Source organism: Anabas testudineus, chromosome 11 (assembly GCF_900324465.2).
Source record: "Anabas testudineus chromosome 11, fAnaTes1.2, whole genome shotgun sequence".
Taxonomy (NCBI): domain Eukaryota; kingdom Metazoa; phylum Chordata; class Actinopteri; order Anabantiformes; family Anabantidae; genus Anabas; species Anabas testudineus.
The window spans coordinates 3,676,893-3,697,049 of record NC_046620.1 but is presented as its reverse complement, the minus strand read 5'-3'; the positions used below and the strand labels follow the sequence as shown (position 1 = coordinate 3,697,049).

Sequence of the window (20,157 nt, the reverse complement as noted above, 5' to 3'; positions counted from 1 at the left end):
GTTAACATAGTTAAAAATTAAGGATCAACTGATGGAAAGACTCACCATCCTTGTCACAACAGTACATATTAAATACAATATAATAACCTCTATTAACATTATAACTCATGAAATGTGTCCATGAACTTACATCATATCATGTAACGTTACCTGGTCTCAATGAAAAACTGTCCTCATATTTCAAATACTTCTTCAGTGACTCAGGGTGAATTTGAGTGATGGAAATCACAGCCTCAATTATTCCAACTTTGTCAGCATCCAAGAACTGTTTCATGGGGACATCCTCTGGTTTCAGAGTGATCCACGTCAACTTCTTCAGGTCCAGTGACACAACGTGTTCTCCATCATAACCGTACTGATCAAAAACAACCTCTCCAGTGTTTTTGTCCCATTCACAACCACTTTGTGTTTGTAACACGTGGACACCTGACAGAGAAAGACAAACAGCAAAGACTGCAGGTAACAATGATAGATGGATGATATTTCTAGTGGAAAGATGATCTGCTAACACTTTACAATACTGTACACAAAAATGCAACTAGTTGGAGGAACAAATCAGAACTTTACTTCACAAGAAGAACAGTTAACAAATTAAAGGAAGTATAAGATAGAACATACTGTACCTCCACATTGGTTCAAGTGCTTCATAATAATATTTAGTATGTTTTTATAGAAGTTAGGCTGCCTCTCAAAACACTCATGCATGGATTCTATCAGGAATTGAGGTTCGTCTTCCAATATGTTTTTCATTGCATCCCGCTTTGGTTCCATCTTTCTGTTGTTGTCGCAGTAAATCACCTGAACGTCATCAATGAATCCGGTCATTATAAACTCTGGTATGTTTGAGACTCCAGTAGTTGTAGCTAAGAAAAGCTTAAGGGAATGTTTCACTGTTGGATTAAAAAATATATAGTATAAATGCACAAATTAATCACACTCGTCGTAAATATGACTTATTCACTTTGATTGAGTTAAAACGTAATAAATAGTCTTAGGAAGTAAAACCGAAAGTAAATGTTTTTACAAATTAAGAGTTTAAATATTTAAAATGTGATCTTACCTGACGATGAAACGTGACAGAAAAGGAACAACAAATATATGGTTTTCATCTTGATTTGAGTTGGTTCAGTTGATCTGAACATGAACTGAGAAACCTGGAAAAACAGACGAGAGCAGGAGGCGGAGACAAGACTCTAAAATGAAGACAGAAACTCTTCCAGCAGAATTTAAGATGCTGATTGTGCTGGAAGTCAAAAATACCACATCCTGTGAGGTTGGACCCAGAATAAATCTGTGACTGATCCAGACAGCGTCAGTGCGCAATAGATGAGGCGTTTACGTTCTCCAGAAAGCGCAGAGATCAACTGTTGGACTCAGTGTTGGCTGATCACTCCGAAAAATATAAAAAATTAAAAACTGTAAAGAGAAAGAAGAGATTGCTGTCTGGGCATTTGTTTACACTACATGTATGGCTCCGTCTGAAAAGTTCAGTTTACAGTCTTTGGTCGTGGTTGTACAGCTTCACCTCACATGTGGCTTCCTGAAACATTCCTTCTCTCTTCGTCATTTTCCCCAGAGGATTTCTAAAGGGAGGAGTGAACAACAGGCGACTGCATTCATTAAACATAATCAGATCCATATGCCAGGAAGGTGTTTTCTTAAATATCATGTTGTTGCTCATTCTGAAACTAAAACCACGTTCACTGCTCTACATGTGTAAGCACTGATATCTGGTTGTTTTATTCAGGGTCCATCCTGACTGAGTTTAACCAGCTAGTGGTTGTAAACCTACAGTAGTAAACTACATTTACTTAAGTAGATTTTTCAGGTATTTGAGGTATTTCTATTTACTATTTACTTTAACTTTTACTTCTCTACCTTCATTTTAACATCACTAGTTACTTGTTAGGTTTTGCAGGATTAGATTCTTTTACAAATCATTATATATTAATAAAGTGCTGCTGTGTCTTTTATGGATTAACCTCTTGTCACTAAGGTTGTTAAAATCAGCCTCATCTTTACCGACTGCTCTTTTCGTTCTACAGTCTGTAAGAAACAGGTTTTAGTCACAATCTTCACCTTTGATGGTTAAACACATCTGGACTATCTGATGTCTGAAGCTAGAAGAAGAAAGTTACTGAATTTGAAATGAACAGTGTGGGAGGATTATTTATGTTAACACCCCCAACCAACAGGGGGCGCAGTTACATCCTAGACTGTGGCAGTATATTAAGGAGATGATGTGATGTGATGAGGAGCAATAGAACAGTTAACAGTGAACTGTACAGTGTGTTCTGTGTTTAAAAAGTGTGTTTTATGTGTAAAATGTCCCCAATTTGTTCTGAGCAGCACCAGATCATGTGTGTTAAATGAATAATTACCAAATAGAAAATCAATTAACTGTAGATAAATCTGAACTGTAAATTTTTACATGTCTTTACATGTTTTAGTCTAAATCAATTGTCAAGCTAACAGCACCTCAGAGGAAGTTTAATTATCACAAATAGCAGTCGTTATATGAAAGACAGGACTAGACAAAAACGATTGACTACTAATAGCAGATAACTTCCTGTTTGCAGGTCTGAATCCTAAAACACAGACGAGAAATTACGGAATTAAATATTTGCCAAACACATGCACGACTTCCATACCGCCAGTGTTGACCTACAGGGTACTGGTGGAAGAAGAAGAGGAGGAAGGTGTGTTCGTAGGCAGAGAGAGAAGAGGAAAGACAAGAGTGTAGGACTGAGACTCAGAGGAGAGACTGAACATATCAGTAAACGGATGTTTCAGGTTTAGAAGAAACCCAAAGGAGACTTATGGATGTAGTGAGAGAGGACACAAAGTTACTTGGTGTGAGAGAGAAGAGGATGGAGAGGATAGAGTTAAATGGAGGTAGATGATTTGCTGTGGCAACACCTGAAATGGAACAGCCGACTGCAAAAGAAGAAGAAACATCACCTCCACTCAAAAAGGAAACTGCTTCAGTCACTAAACACTTTCCAATCTGTTCCAGTGGCTGACAAGGACTTTAACACTGCAGCAAGTTTCAGTTTCAAACTGTACAAACAGCCCCTTCTCCTCCACCAAATTAAGATTTTGATTGATGGTTAAGCAAATTAAATTTAAATTGGACATTTTGATTCATATTTGAACCTTAATAGACAGCACATTCCTGAACGTAATACCTTTACCAAAGCTGCTGTCTTCTAGCATTCACCTCTGACTGTGGTTTATTGTTTAGGTACAAATGCAGCATGTAGTTCATGTACAACAGTAGAAGCTCAAACATGATTAATTAAGACAACAGGAGTTAACTCGCAAGATGCAATTGAGTAACTTGGTTTTTTCAGGGCTTAGGCAAAAAACTCAGCTAACACGATCAATTTGGAGAAACAGCAAAAAAAAAAAAAAACTGATGGAATTGCAAATGAGATAGTACCAAGTCATAGTGGAGTGACAATCGCCTGAGCTGTACAAGACCATTGTGCAGGAAAATGTGATATGTATGGGTGTGAACAAAGTGTCATTTTGGTCAATTATGTTCAGTTTGCATAGTTTCAGGACTTGTTCTTTGTCATATTTTGTGCATAAACAGAGAAAGTCCTAAATGGTTTATAAACTTTTATTTTTATTTTAATGTTATGTTATTTAATAATTTATTCACCATTACACATAATATTGTAACTGTACACAGACAAGGCAGCAGCTTCACAACAGAACACCTGCATTTAAAACAGCTGCAGCACAGTATGTAGACAGGAGTCAACTACTTTATCAGTAATGTCTGCAAAGATACAAAACATGTCTCTGTGTTACTTTCAGCTTCCTAAATTTAACATATTTGATAAGAAAAATGTAAAAATAAAACAGCAAATAATATTAAATACACACAAGGGTTGACTGTAACGTAGTAAGTAGGGCAGTCGTATTATTAATACAAAAACACAACATGAACATGGTGATCAGAATTTAAAAACAATACTCTGACAGTTATGTAACAGTGATCAAGAAGAGAATGAGGTATTGAAATGCAAAATGTGTATATCATACACCAGTGATGGGTGTTATGAGGATGGACTCCATTAGCAGTGTAGAACTGGGTCAGCAGCTTCATCAGCTGTTAGTACAAAGAAGCCTTGAAGTGATCCCTAGGGCCCCCTTGGAGGGGGTGAATACATTTTACAGGCACTGTAATTAACTTACAAACATGTTGTAGCTTTGTGCTTTTTCTTGTTTTTGCTGCTACAGTGATCTTACTCCATAGAAAGACATTCTCCTCTCTAGACATTTACTTTCTCAGTGGAGAATTTCTTATAAACAACACAGGTTACCACACCTTTAACACAAGGAAATGGATATTTAATCCCCTTTTTGTCAGAATTTGTGACATTGGATAAAATATAAACAAAATTCAATAATTAAATGTACATTTAATATGTTGTATAGGACAACATATTAAATGTAGAAACTGAAGAAAAACAGTAACTTCACCTATCAAGGTGCATGAATGAGGAAAAGCATGAAAGCTGAAGACTCCAGCACCACTTGTACTGTATCAAAAAACCAATATTAGACAAACTTTTTGGCTTGTGGCCTTAATCTAGGTCTGTTGAAAGTTCATAAAAAGTGAGTGTATAACATTATCTATAATATTACAGTTGTAGGTTGGCTTATGGTTACCTGTGACCAAATATGATGTCAGCTGTGTCAAACCACACAAACCTATTGCTTAAATGTCAATGTTAATAGATTTTGATAGATACATTTTGAACTTTACACCAATTGTGGTGGATTTGTCAGCACTGGTACTCTGACCAGTCTATAGCTGCACCGTGTTATGTGTTCTGACACCTATAAATTAAATAGCTCAAAATGTGCAGGAAGTCTTCTTAAATCCATGTGCCCCCATTAAGAACAACATAAAGATGATTATATGTAGGAAATAAAGGTGAGGTGCCAGACAGAGCCAGTGCAGAACCATTTCTCCCTTTACATGAACACATCAAGCTGGCTTCTAGATTTGTGGAGCTGTTCACTGTTTTCCACTGTATGAATTATAAGAAGAAGAACAGTTGAGTAAAGGACATAAATGTATGTCAAGTGTACACTAACAACAGATTTATACCTATGGAATCACACAAACAGAAGGAATACAATCAGCTGTTCCCCTCTAAATATCAGTTAAAAATCAGTTCAGTTCTGCACGCTCACTTAACCACAGTCATGTGTCCGGTGTTACCAGAATAAACTTTGAAGCATTTAAGAGCATTAACAATACAAAACACTGTAACACTTTTATTCTTACTGTATAACCCTGAATCACTGTATTTAGCTATAGAATGGACTAAGTGTGATCAATTATTTATTTATTTATTAGAATTATTGGGAAATAAAATATTAATGAATCATTTCTTAATATTTAGTACATATTTAAAGTGTTACATACTGTATATTCAGTGATTTAACCTAAATAACTTGCCTCACTTCAGCCTGACATTACAGTTATCCTGTGTATAGTAGAGGTTAAGTTATTAAGTCCTTGAAATAAACAGGAGTTAGGGTGAGCTGAGAGGGAGAAAAAAAATATTATAGAGTATATTAAACAACATAATACAAAGTCTATGTTGTATAACAAACCTCATGTTTAACACTTTAACATTCAGAGACAGATAGAAAAAGAGAAACAGAGAAAATATGATTGACTTATGTCAACTTTATGTTTCTGTAAGGATTTGACTGAAAGGGACCAAAGGGTATGTACAAAAAGGGGAACTATTAACAAAAGGGAAGAACTAACAAAGTAGAAGAAAGCAGAAAGAAAACACGGTGGAACAAAGTCACCACCAAAAATACACTGCACTAATAAAAGGACAATACACACTGAGAATACAAAGTACCAACAAGTGCTGTGGAACAGACAAACCAAACTAAACACACAGGCCGAACACACAAAGTAGTAAACAAAATCACTGCGAAGGCAGGAAAACATTAACAAACAGACGAACCAGACAGTACAAAGTATCAACTAAAAGGTAAAATGAAATGCAAACTTACAAATGGGAAAACAGAGTCCAACAAACAAAGGAAGAGTCCAAGGAACAACTTGACTGACTAATCGACCAACGGACGGACAAACAAACTGGAGTCATGGAGGGTGTAGTGTGTGAGGAATAATGGACGTGATGAACAACAAACCAGCAATGAACAAAAGATTGAGACGAGCTTATAAAACTAAAGGGACACACAGGTGAAATGAGTCAGTCAATAATGAGTCCAGGAGAGTGGAGGAAGGAAGACCAGGGAAACACCGGGGGGGGGGGGGGGGGGGGGGACAAAAAACCCCAACAGGACGGGGGTGAGGCAGGAACCCTGACAGTTTCTGGCTGAATCCAGATTTTCATTAACCCTGACCACCTTGGTTTTGGGGTAAAAGATGATCTCAACACAAATATTCACTAAAACAATCTGTTTGAACATGTGTTTAACATCTGGTTCATTTCTCATCTGCAGTTTCACAATCTGTGAACTGGGATCTAAAAAACAACAAAATGAATTCAAATGTAAAAGTGCTGTTCAACAGACAAACTGCAACTTTAGGAAATGGAAAGCACAAAAATATTAATATGAAATAAAGAAGAGGTTTATTCTTTACAGGTCAGTGATTTTCTGGGTCTTGGGGCTAAAACATTCAGTGCTTTAAATATACAAACTAAGAGTCTGAGTTTTATTTTATGACACATCAAAGAAACTATTATTATTACTAGTAGTAATAGTAGTGGTAGTAATAGTAGTAGTAGTAGTAGTAGTCTAGTAGTATCATCATTATTAGTCTGCGCTCAACATTAAGTCGTTTCCATTGTTGATTGAAAGCAGCTGTGGATCAGTTAAGTCAAAACAAAGAAACTAACGGAGGAGTGGGCCATAGCTGATAAAGTCAGATGTCTTGTCACAGATGACGGACAAAACCATGATATTATCTGCCATATACTACAACATAGGCTCTGTCTACATAGTGCATTCTCTAAATGTAATAGTGGAGAAAAAATAGAATGCTTTCGAATAGCCACACTCAGTGTATTTTCTCTTGTCCAAAGGAGCATGTACTCCTCAACACAGCAGCTGACAAAACTTTAAGAATCCAACACGTACAGTTATTTTTATGGATTTCTGAAGGGGGAGAGAGGTGAAGAGATAATAACTGTCTGGGAGACATAACAGTTGGTTCTCATCTGGACGTGAATGCCGGGACATCCTGTCTGACATATAAAGGTCTGGTGCACATCTCACCAGGGCCAAGGCAAGTTTCACAAGAGTCACTTTAAGTTACACAGTTTTATGGGAGAAACTAATGTAAAAGGATAAACATAGGTTATGTTTTTCACAGAGGCCTCTAGAGATCCTCTAGAGGGGAGGGCTGTGGCATTTGTTAATGTTCAGTGTTTATTATTTGGTGTAGTAAACATGTTTACAACACAATGCTATACATTTAGTATACTAGGTATACTTCTTAGTACTTATTATGTTTTCAAAAATACATAGAAACTACATCCAGACAGTAGTGTTCACAGTGATTAATCCGCTCCATATTCTGTTATAGTGTGTTCTGTGACACCCTTTTTAGAAGTTGAATTCAGTTTTGTGCATCAGGTGGTGAACACAGGACCCCGGGGCGCATCTCGGGCAAAACAGAGCAAAAACAGACATGCTGGAGAGGATCTGTGGCAGCTGCTGGCGTCCACCAGTCTACTCCCCCCTTGGACGCGATTTAGTCGAGCGCGGCACATCTTGGGTTCATTAACGATCTGTTTGAACATGTGTTTAACATTTTGCTCATTTCTCAGCTGCAGTTTCACAATCTGTAAACTGGAATCTAAAAAAACAACAAAATGAATTTAACTGTAAAGGCTGTGTTAAAAAGTGCTGTTCAACAGACAACTGCAACTTTGGGAACTGAAAAGCACAAAAGATACTAATAAGAAATAAACAAGAGAACCTAAAAGACTCTACAGGTTTATTCTGTACAGGTCAGTGATTTTCTGTGTCTTGGGGCTAAAACATTCAGTGCTTTAAATATAGAACTAAGAGTTTGAGTTTTATTTTATGACACACTGGAGAAACAGTAATTTATAACTGGGGTTTACTGCGGTCTTTATTTAACATAACAGATGACCATCAGGTGTCTAAAAATATATAAAAAAAAGAGGTTTGTTTGTCACAGTAACTTCACTGCAGACTGATTTTCACTGGGAGTCTGCCCCAGTGCTTCCTGTATTTGTAATGGATCACTGACTGACTATAATTTGTTATAGTCAAGGTGTTAATGCAGTCCAGCTATGCATGTTCTCAACGCAGAGCTATTTTCATAATGCAAAAACATATTCAGGTGTTCAGAGCAAGCATCGGTGTATGTGTATGTTAAATCTTTCTTCTATAATACTGTTGTCAGTTTGTTGTTTCAGTTCAAATAACATGAAGTCTTCTCCAAAAAGACACAAGACAACATTGAGCTTCACTCATCTGGTTGAAAATCAGTTGCTGCTGTTCATACTGCAAACAAAACATGTCACAGCACACTGGGAATTATTCACCTCACCCCAAGCTCACCAAGAAAGACAGACTCATATTTATCGATGTGTAGAACCCTCTCAAACCTTAAACTGCTTTAATTCAGACACACTGGACACTTTTTAGCAGGAGTTACCTGTTAAAGGTCCAGCCACAGCATCATAATTCCCATTGTTCTGATTAAGTGATGTAGACAGTACAGGTAGAAACACGCCCAAATGTGCAGTTCAACCCAGTTTTACAAAAAGGTGTCTTGGATAAATTATTTTGCTTTAATTAAACTGTATTCAAACTTTTTTACGTCTTTTAAGTCTCATATTATTTTCAAAAGTTATTGAAAATAATATGAGACAACAGCAATGGACACTGTAAAAAAAGTAAATCAAGTTAACAATAGTTTTCAATCGTGTCATTAGTCCTATTCTGGTTTGCTATAAAGAGGAATCTAGCATAATGTATTTAAACATATGAAACATTCAACCACAGTCAAAAAACATTTTTATTAACCTGTGGGATAAACACACAGGTATAATATTTGTGAAAAAAACAGATCTGAGAAAAAAAGCCACAACACAACAAAAAAAACAAACAAACAAAAAGTATTTAATAAAATAATGGATATTATCAATTTAAAAAAGCAATTCCAGAAGAACTGAGCATATCAGTATTTTATATACAAACTCTAAGACTCTGGATTATATTTTATGACACATTAGAGAAACAAGACTTCATAAGTCTGTTTATAACTATAAAGCATATAACAGTGAAGATTCTCAGTCATCAACGTGAAGTTGAAGTTTCACTTCTCATCCAAGTAGCTTCTTCAGTCTGAGGATAGTTGAGACCACAAATTAATGCTTCAGGTTGGTTTCACATCAATACGGAAAATGAATTTGTGTCTAAACTGCCAAATATTATATTACAACATGATTGGTTCATTAATGTTTATGATTTTATTTACATTTTAAATTCTATATAAAAACAGTTAAAAACTTGTGTAAATCCAAATGAACCATAAAAATATCTGGGGGTGCTATTTCCTAGTTGTAGCTACAGCACCTCCTGGAAAAGTAAAGTTGACTGTGTCTCACATCACTGGTCTTAACACCAAGAAACCTGAGGCCTGATTCACAGTAGATACTTAAACAATAAAACATTTTTTTGGTGGATGAAATGAACTGTAAACACAAAAAGTAAATAATGGTTTTATGTCACAGTAATGTCACTGGAGTCCTCTTCACATCCTGTAGAGACACGTTGTAAAACACTTTGAGACAAATATATAATTTGTGATGTTGGTCTATTAATGATTTAATTATATTTACACTTTTACTCAAATATCATTCACAGCAGTATGTTACTGTACTGTTACTACTACTGTACACAGTTTACTGTAGTTGAAGTAATACTTACTGTGATCAGAGGGGATCTGAAGTTTGTCTGTTTGGTGATGAAGAGTCTGAAGCTAGAAGCAGAAAGTTAAGTGATATTATCAAATTAGAAAATAACAGTATTAGAAAGACAAAGGTAAATGAAAGAAATGGACTGAACATAAATGACAGATAAAAAAAAAATATGATAAACAAATTATATGAGCAATAATCAGATATATAATAATAAAACAATGATTTAAAAATAAAACACAAAACTTACTGTTGGCAGCTCTGAAACCTGAAATATAGATGAGAGATTACTGTGATAAATGTTAACATGAATCTAAGTACACGCTGGGTTCAACTTTAAAGTAAATAAATCTATGAAGAGATAAATAAACATCTGAATGTAGAAGAGCAGATCTTCACATATTCAGTTCATCCACTGAGAGCTTGTGTCAACAAGTAAAGTTACTGCACATCACTTTAAAAAAGAACTTTAATCTTTTCAGAGTAAATACTGTGTCATGTTTTTACAAACTGTCAAAGACTGAAGCCTACAAATTAAATCACCTTTATCCTTCACCCTTTGCTTCTTCCACCAGATGAAGACTTCAGTGATACAGACTAACAGGAGCAGCAGTCCTACAACTACTCCAATGACAGCAGCAGGAAACTCTGAGGGAGGAACTGGAACCAGAACAGAACATTTAATCTTTGTCTTTATCCCAGATGGAGAAAAATGTGTTTAGTTTTAAGAATCCACTTTATAATTTGAATAACACAGTGAGGTGATGAACCACATTTTAAAAAGAACTTAACTGAACTGAAGAATAATTTTCATTTACTTAAATATTTAAATTTTCTCCACTACAGAAAGTTCAGAGCTGAGAACTCACACACATATGAGTTGTAGTGATATCACTGTGTTCACACATATGTTTATTGACTCCAATGACTGGAATTGTCGTGTTAGAACAAAGTTAAGAATTCAACACCTCATTTGTTTCCAGACTTATTAAACTGGTCCCCTTTAGTGGACAAAGCAAGTATTCGTTTTTTCAGACGATCATATCATTTATAAATATCTCCTCCAGTTTCTATTCTTACCCCAGTTGGTTCTGATCTCAGCTTTGTCAAGTTTGGTGATGATGATGTTCTCAGCACTAGAGATCTGAAACACACAGTCGTACCTGCTCCAGTCTTCAGGTTTGACTGAGGAAATGTTCAGATCAACTCTCATCTGGAAGGTCCCATCATGGTTGGGGAGGATCTCTCCATGGTCCACGTTCATGAATCTCCTCTCCATCTTTCCTCCAGAACATTGAGGCTCTGTCAGGGTAGAAACCTGTAGCGTGGCAGCTGACTGGAGAGGAGGGAGTCTTCTGGAGGAGAGACACTGAGGGAGGAACTGAGGAGAAAAAATGTTAAAACAGTTTATAGTTAAATACCAGATGACTGACAGACTGACCAAATTAGAATCACAAAATGTGAACTTAAGTATAAAATAAATCATGGTAAATTATAATCACATAATAACATAGCAACACCTTATATGAAAGGAGTAAAAATTTACATCAGATCATGTAACTCTACCTGTTCTCAGCAGAGAGCTGTTCTCAAAACGCAAATACTTCTTTAGCCAATCAGGATAAATCTCAGTGAAGTATAACTCATTTCTTTTTATTCTATCTTTCCCATCCCATATCTGTTGATTGGGACAGCCTGTGGTTTCAGAGCGATCCACGTCAACTTCTTCAACTCCAATGATATGAAGTCTTCTTTCGTCCCATTCACAGCCTTGAATCGACTGTAAAACATGAACACCTGAGAGACAGAAAGAGAAACAGCAAATTAAAATGATCGATGATATTTCCAGTGCAAAGATGATTAGGTAACACAAAACTATACTAACTATAGTAACAACTCAGTTCTTTATTAATCATCAAACCAAAATTAGAGTAAACAGAGGTTAAAAGTTCTCCAAACTCAAACCAGGAGATAACAAACTTAAAGAAAACTAAGGATCTCTACAAATATAAAAGCTCAATGTCACCATCTCTGACTACAGTTTTCTCATATTTAAGAAGATTTAATGAAGCAAAAATCTGTTGTTGAGAGACTTTTGTTGTGTTCAAGTGTTTCAGGGAGGAGCAGTCACAGTTTATCATATCCTCCTTTAGATAGAAAATGATTGAGTCCCTGTCAGCCTTAATCTTACCTCAATCACAACTCGAGGCAAATAATTATCATCTTGAAGCATTTGAACACTTTAGAAATTAAATTTAAGTTAAACATAAAAGATACTGTACCTCCACTTTGGTTCAAGTGCTGCATGATATCTTCAAGTCTGGCTTTATATTGTTTAGGTTGTGTATATAAACATTCTTGAGAGTATTCCTGTAATATTTCAGGATGGTCATGAAAAAAAATCTTCCCTGCATGATGTTGTTCAATCCCTTTGTTGCTGTCACAGTAACCCACCACAATGTCATCAACTAGGAGAGTTCCCATAAAGTCTGGTAAGTTTGAGATTCCAGTAGATGTAGTGAAGAAAAACTTCCAGGAATGTTTCACTGGTAAACAACAAGTTTTTACAATTAGTATAAATTCACAAACATCATCATCACATTCATCATAAATATAAAACATATTCACTATGGTTCAGCTAAAATGTTCAGTGTTATAAAGATAAAATAAAAACTAAATAGAAAGTTTATATAAGAGAAGGGACGCAGAAACAAAGTTAAAGGTTTAAGTGAAGAGTTTTAAAAAGTGTTCTTACCTGATGATGAAACATGACAGAAAAGAAACAACAACAATATATTTTTCATCTTGTTTCGACAAGTTCGAGCTGCTTTAGCAGAGCAGAGGAAGGTGGGACTAGTTGACTGAAAGCAGATGTCGGAAATTTCCACATGATGTCGCCATATAACTGGTGTTACCAGAATAAACTTTGATTAGAATTTCAGAGCAATAACAAAATGAAGCACCAACACATACTATAATTCTTATGCTGCTGTTAATGAAACAAGGAGCTGTACAAGTCACAGTATTTAGCTATGAAACAGACTAAATATAATAAATTATTAGTTACTGTTTAGTTCATATTGTAAAGTGTTACACACTGTGTATTCAGTGATTTAACTAAGTGACTGGAGTCATATTATTTGACCCAGTTATACTGTCTACATTTTATATTGTGTATATTCTGCTTAAATCTAAACTATCACTGTTTGCCTAATAATTAACTTTCATTTGTTTTACTCCGAGTCTTCTAGTACAAATATCTGTCAGATTAGTACAAGAATATTAGCAGAATAAAAGTAGAACATTGGACAGTCAATAAGTATTAATATTCAACAGGAACGTAGGAGGTAGAAAGGTGAAATATGTCATTATTATTACCTAAAATACATGATTACATTGTAAGTATCTGCACTCCTACTACTATTTCATGTTATCTATTAAAATAATTTGCTGCTAGTTGTTACTTATAGTTGCTTCCTATCACAGCTAAAATATCTGTCTCTCTTAAGGCTTCAATGAGAAGATGTAACAAGTCTTACAGATGCAGTAATTAAATCAATCTGAATTCAAAATGTACAAATGTCTTAGGTGGTTCTTATCAACTGTACTGAATCACTAATGCATGAAATTAAATACATGACTCACAGTAAGAAGGGCTGTGGGCAAGATCCCCCTTATAACAAATAACATGACTTTTATTTTGAAAGGCAGTGTAAGGTCAGAGGAATATCTCCAAATATAAGTTAAAAATTTTTTTTTTTTAGTAATATATACTGAAATCAATACATGTGTATTATCTGATAGATATCGTATGTACTGCGGTACAAATGTGAACAACATATGTTTTTACTTTTTTTAAGTAGATTCAATAACTTTGATTTGACAGGTTCATGTCCTACAGTGACACCTAGTGGACATAAGTTGTTAAAGCAGTGAAATAATTAATAAATAAAATAATTAAGCACATTCAAATATAAACAGTCATTTTACACAGTAGCTAAAATAAAATTTCTTGCAGAAATAGTGACATTTTAGGAAGAGATTTCACAAAAAATTATCTTGTTATGTTGTGGGTAAGTTAATAAAGACAAAACCACGTATGTAACAGACGATAACATTGAATGATCAATTTTAATCAAGGAAATGGAAAGAAAAAGGGTCAACTTTATATTTCTGGCTGAACCCAGATTTTCATTATCCCCGACCACCTTGGTTTTGAGGTAAAAGTAAAAAGAGTATCTCATCAGCTTGAACATGTGTTCAATATTTGGCTCATTTCCCAGCTGCAGCTTTATAATCTGTAAAGTGGGATCTATAAACAACTAAATATATTCAACTGAAAATTGTAAAAGTGCTGTTCAACAGACAACTGCAACTCTAGGAACAGAAAAGCACAAAAAATCTCAGTATGAAATGAACAATAGTCACATTGCCACACAAAGTTGTGGCCCTTTTTTTTTTAAATCCTAAATGTCATCCAATAGTCTTCATTGGAAAAATAAACTTCATCTATATGAATATTTATCATCTTTATGAATTCAAAGATAAAGATGTTTTTATCCCTGTTGTAAATATGTAGGTTAGATTACTAGCATATCTGTTCGTTTAACAGGAGGGATGTGCATTTTTTATAAATAGTTGAGGAAGAGCCAATACCTTTGTTGAACTCCTAACCTAACAAGCAGGAAGTCCAGATGCCAGACCAGTTTCAGCCCAACTGTCTCTCACCATCTTAGACACACAGACTGTTCTGTGTACATTATAATATAAGCTGTCATCATAAAGTGAAATATGGTGGAAATAATGAAATATTCTTTGATAAATACATTAATGTAAATCTAACAATTATGATTTTGCTTAAGTTTGGCCTGTTGTTGTAAAATCTGATGAAAACTATTTTCACAGCAGTTATCCATATGTTTTACCGTCTTCTTTGGATTTGGACTTGTCATCTGTCAGGAGAGAGAAATAATACACAATAAATCTGCCAGTTATCATATAGAGTAGTCTCTCTCCTTACACTTCCTGTGCAAATATTAATGATTTCAAAGTTTTTTCCTGATATTCTACTAAATTTTCTTTGAATCAAACACATACATCACAACTACATGTCTAAATGTTGTGATACCACAAAAAAAACAAACAAACAAACAAACAAACAAACAAAAACAACTGTTTGGAGTATAGTACTGCACTATGTTTAATTTGGTGGGATACATTTACACAATTAAAAACTAATTTAAACTTTGAGATTTCTGAAAAACTACACAAGAGAAAAAATAAAGAATTCAACTTAATAAGAATGTCTGACTATTAAGCTGCTTATATTAAATTACACAATTACAAATTTTAATATTTAAAATACTGTTTGCAGGTTCAAACCCTGAAATGTAGAATTTAATACTACATGATCCCATTTATTATTATTTTCAGAATATATTAAGAGGTACAACAATTCATCACTACAAAGACCTACAGTAGGCCTACATCATGTATTGACTTTATAATCAGTTAAACAAACATCAACCATTATATTTTCCTGCAGATTATGTATGTAGTGATGCAGATTGACAGAAGTGGCAGTCCAGCAACAACTCCAGTGACAGCAACAGCAGAAAACTCTAAAGAACCTGGAATAAAAACACTGACAGTTTATATTCACATTAGCTTTATTAACGCAATCTGAGTCATTTGACATTTAAATGTGGCCATCACCTGATACTTCACTCTCACCTTCATTGGTCCTGATCACAGCTTTGTCCAGTTTGGTGATGATGTCATACTTTACACCAGAGATCTGAAACACACAGTCGTATCTTCTCCAGTCTTCAGGCCTGACTGAGGAAATTTTCAGTTCAGCACTCATCTGGAAGGTCCCATCATGGTTGGGGAGGATCTCTCCATGGTCCACGTCCTCATGAATCTCCTCTCCATCTTTCCTCCAGAACATTGAGACTCTGTCAGGGTAGAAACCTGTAGCGTGGCAGCTGACTGGAGAGGAGGGAGTCTTCTGGAGGAGAGACAACGAGGGGAGATCTAGCCAATACAAAAAGACAAATTTAAAGTTTTGAGATTTGTATTAAAGTTTACTGTATGACAAAGAAAAAAGAGCAGTGATGAACTGTGGAAAAAGTGACAGAGACATAGTAAAACACATTAAACTTTAACATAATAAACTCAGTTAGGTTTAATCTCCAGTAGTACTTTGAGAGATAATATTAGGAGAGCCTTAAACATAATTAGGGAATCTGTAAAGTATAAACAAATGATAATTTTAACTGCAGAAAAAATGTTCCAAGAAAAGTTGATCAACAAAGTGTGAAACCCCCAAAGTCAATCATAAAGGTACTCTTTCAAACCCTATGATGTGGGTTCCTGGGAGCAGAGAAGCAGTAAACTGCTTGGGAGGATCAGGTAGAGTGAGAACCAAAGCTGAAACGTGCCTTGACATCAAAGAATGCCTTATTAGCCTGGAGTGATCATTCCAATCTCCTCTTGGCTGACGCGAGTTAGATCTTCAGTCTTTCTTTCAGGTAAGACAGGGGTAGACCAAAGACAAGACGCAATACAGGTGATGGACCAGCCAAGGATTTTACCACAGTGCCAATCAACCCAGGTGCTGCTGAGAACTGGGGGCTGATGAGGAGACTGGATAACATGAAGAGCTTTGTTCTATGAACGTGGGGTGGTTTGGCTTTTAGCAGGAATCTATAAAAAGGTAATCTTTAAGTAAACATAGATGAAGCTGAGGTAATGACAGCTATTCAAGATCAATCTTTAGCAAATTCACATCAATGAAGCTACTACCAAAACCACAGTCTATGAAAGCAGGGTACATGAGAGGATGGGAAGCATGACCTAGCTGGACCAGGGGGAGAGGATCGGAGACAGTCTGGTCCACAAGAGAACAGACTATTGTTTTAGCAGGCATGTGCTGACTTGATAAAAGATCTGGAATAGAGACAGGTGAGCATGCAAAAGGTAACTGTTAAGTATGAAAACAGGAGTGAGCTGACTCTTTGAAGTGAGTGGGGGCATGTAGTAGGTGTTTTCTTCTGCAGGAGTAGGAGTAGGGCGATCACCTGGGTCAAGTGCCTGGGTCAGTGCAGTAACCAGAACAGGGTCGGATTCGGGTTGCGTCAGATGTCACACACTCACCATAAATGACAAGTCTCTGACATCTGGTGCATAATCTGAAATAAACTGATGGTTGTAGAAGAAAGCTATGAAGAAATAGCTGACTAGCTATTCAGGGTTGTGCTTTCAGCTGATCTACTGTAGATTGCTGGGTGGTAAAGATTATGACAGGATTAACGTTAACTAGCACATATCCAGGAATGATTTAAACCACATGGTATGAATAAAAAGCATAGATTCCACTTACCAGCGCTACTTTGCCTTATTAACAAATTTACACTGGATTTTCTGTAGATTAGCCAGTTTGATAAACTGAACAAGGCTAGACAGTGGGGTAGGAAGCAGTAGCTACTAAATTATTTAAAGTTTATAATTATTCACATGTATCACAATCTACATTATCGATTTTATACTTTGTTTTTCCTCTAAGTATACATGCAAGTGGACATCTGACCACTGACCAATCTGACCCGTTTCAGTCTGGTTACCGCAGCCTTCTGCTGCTGATATGGTTGAGAGGGAATCAAATAGTGGCACATGCACCAGACAAGCTATTCATTCACTCTAATCAAGATGTAACTCCAGACAGTCGGGACAGTCCACAACCAGAAAAGCCAGGTTCAGCAGCAGCCCAAAAAGCCTTTTATTGTCCAAACAGAAATACAATAGAGGCAAAAGACCTAGAAATCCAAATCCAGCAACAAGCAAGAGAGTTCAGGGCCAGAGAAAGGGGATTAGAGAATCCAACACCAAAGGGGGGCAGAGGCCATTAGAGTTTCCCAAAGCCAGAAAGGACAGGTGGAAGGAATGAGAGTGGAAGTGGATACTGGACAGACAGGAAGTTGTTCAGGACTTCAAAATAAAATAAACATATCATATATCATATCATTTAATATAATGTAATATATAGTTTTTCATACTACTACTACAATAAAAACTGCTTATTCATGAAATTACATGAAGTTATGTGATTCTACCTGTTCTAAGCAAATAGCTTTCCCCATAGTTCACATACTTCTTCAGCCATTCAGAACAAATGTGGGTGAGGTAGTTCTTCCACTGTTTGACAGCAACTTTTTCATTGTCCCATCTGTTTTTGGTGATGACAGCCTGTGGTGTTGGAGCGATCCATGTCTCTGTCTTCAGGTCAAATGATATGAAGTCTTTTCCATCATACCCGTGCTGATCATAACCATCGACCTCATCAGTCTCATCGTCCCATTCACAGCCGTAGACCCTCTGAGCAATGTGAACTCCTGAGACAGAGACAGAGAGTAAACTGACCTCAGCACAGCCATCAACAGTTGAAGAATCGTGACTGTGGAAAAGTAAAAAATGAACAAACCTCCACTTTGGTTAAAACGCTGCTGTGCGGTTTTAATGTTGGCTTTGAAGGCCTGCTGCAAACGTAAACAGTAATCAGTCTCCCCCTGCAGGTACTGTGGATTGTGGACTGTGACTTGGTTCATCCAGGCCTGTTTGAGGTCTGATCTCCTGGTGTCACTATCAAAGTAAATGATCTGAACTTCATCGACCATCCCAACAGCCACAAACTCTGGGAAGTTTGGGACTTGTGAGAATCCCGTGTAGACATACTTCAGAGAGTGAGTCACTGTAAGAAAAACATAATATAATTATATCAGGTTCATTCATTTTATTAATTAGTCTTGAATATTGTATTTACTCTGAAACTAAACTAGTCATAATATATTGATATTCATTGTTTTATGTGACCTTTGTCATTGATTGTGTGAGTTTGGCTATTTTCATTACATAGAGCCAGGTTTTAAAACATCCTTTCTCTCTCCCTCAGCTTTTTTCAATCAAAATCTAGAGAATAAAGTTGAATTGAAATCAATTAGTGATTAATGTATCATGTTAAACATAGCACAAACAAACAGGAAGTGTTTTGGTTTCAGCACGGCCCAGAAAAACCGCCAACAGCTGTGTCGGTTAATTTTAGAACAAAAGCTCAAAACCTAAATGAGAGCAGTCTCTTATTCAAAATGCACAATTTGGATGCAGTGAGGAGTTACACGACTGTAAATTATTTATCACTAATAAAGAAAAATGCTCTAATTACTTCACTAACAGTCATGACTGTTGGATTTAAATTAACCACACACACTGAAAGTGAGATTTTCATATTTGGAGCTTTGGAGATTTTTGCATAAACCATGAAATTAATAACTTCAAGATTAAAAAGGCAAAGTGCATGAAGAACGTAGAATAATATACTCGTAGTTTTTATGCAGGTCACTATTTTATTGCTGATTTGAGTGTTTGTTAAACTTTTGCGTAAGTGTGCATAATTATTCAAATGTATTTTGCTGTTTTGGCCAAAACCAGCTCGGGCGCAACAGTTTCTGATCAAATCTATGAGAATAAGAACCCCAGTGCAATGAAAGAGACATGGTTCATCGGGATTTGAACTGTAAGATAATGACTTTGTTACTGTTTAAAACCTTCTTATATTCTGCAACTAAACATAAAAGCTCGTCTTATTTATTAGACACGTACCATCCACTTACAACTACTGCTGAACTCACCCGCTGCTGCGTCCTGGACTCCCAGAAAAATCAATATCTGCAGTAAAATCAGAATCATCATCTGAATCTGCTGAATCAACAACACAGATGTTTCTCCGCCCAAACACACATTGTCATCACACGACAGTTTCAAGACTGAATTTAAGGGCAGGGGGGGTGAGAGCTGTCGACCACAGCCTTAAAATGAGCCAATAGAAATTTAATCTGAGAGTAAACGTCACTTAAATCTGGGTTAAATTGATCCACTGAAGAGATTTCAGGAAGGGGGCGTCGTTTTCGTTTCCCAGCATCAGACAAGCGCAGTTTAACTAGTTGACTGGTTGGATGTAATGTGGTAGAGTTCTCCCTCTAGTGGCTGAGACCTGAACCTTAATACGAGTAAGACCAAGAATTCAAAATGAAAAGATAAAAACATGTCTCAGTTTGTTGTAATCAAACTTCATGGAAGGTAAAAAAAAGTCAGTCAGCAAGACAGTGATCCCAGGTATAAGAGCAAGAAA

The 20,157-nt window shown here is 36.0% G+C and overlaps 4 protein-coding genes across 5 annotated transcripts in view; all 4 read right to left on the bottom strand.

The window, feature by feature from the left end:
- The window catches only part of LOC113151986 (major histocompatibility complex class I-related gene protein-like), a 29,241-nt gene extending 27,473 nt beyond the window's left edge, over positions 1 to 1,768 (bottom strand). The window contains exon 1 of the mRNA XM_033326240.1: positions 1,061 to 1,768. Within this exon, the coding sequence (XP_033182131.1) occupies positions 1,061 to 1,142 (82 nt within the window). The 5' untranslated portion in view covers positions 1,143 to 1,768. The remainder of the gene's footprint in view (positions 1 to 1,060) is intronic.
- The window catches only part of LOC113154484 (major histocompatibility complex class I-related gene protein-like), a 166,238-nt gene that overhangs the window by 83,942 nt on the left and 62,139 nt on the right, over positions 1 to 20,157 (bottom strand). The gene's annotated exons all lie outside the window — the stretch shown is intronic.
- The window catches only part of LOC113154500 (major histocompatibility complex class I-related gene protein-like), a 46,985-nt gene that overhangs the window by 9,275 nt on the left and 17,553 nt on the right, over positions 1 to 20,157 (bottom strand). The window contains exons 7-8 of one of the 2 annotated variants that reach the window (XM_033326231.1): positions 10,222 to 10,239; positions 9,982 to 10,033 (exon numbers count right to left, since the gene is read on the bottom strand). In XM_033326231.1, coding sequence (XP_033182122.1) covers positions 9,987 to 10,033; positions 10,222 to 10,239 — 65 coding nt within the window. In that variant the 3' untranslated portion in view covers positions 9,982 to 9,986. Of the gene's footprint in view, positions 1 to 9,981; positions 10,034 to 10,221; positions 10,242 to 20,157 lie in introns of both variants that reach the window. The other variant, XM_033326233.1, reaches the window with a different exon arrangement.
- On the bottom strand, positions 11,198 to 19,778 carry LOC113152764 (DLA class I histocompatibility antigen, A9/A9 alpha chain-like). Its single transcript, XM_033326241.1, has 4 exons — positions 19,658 to 19,778; positions 18,454 to 18,720; positions 18,086 to 18,364; positions 11,198 to 11,352 (listed from the first exon to the last, which is right to left on the bottom strand). Exons 1-4 carry the CDS (start codon positions 19,716 to 19,718, stop codon positions 11,198 to 11,200), a joined length of 762 nt encoding a protein of 253 aa, XP_033182132.1. The 5' UTR covers positions 19,719 to 19,778.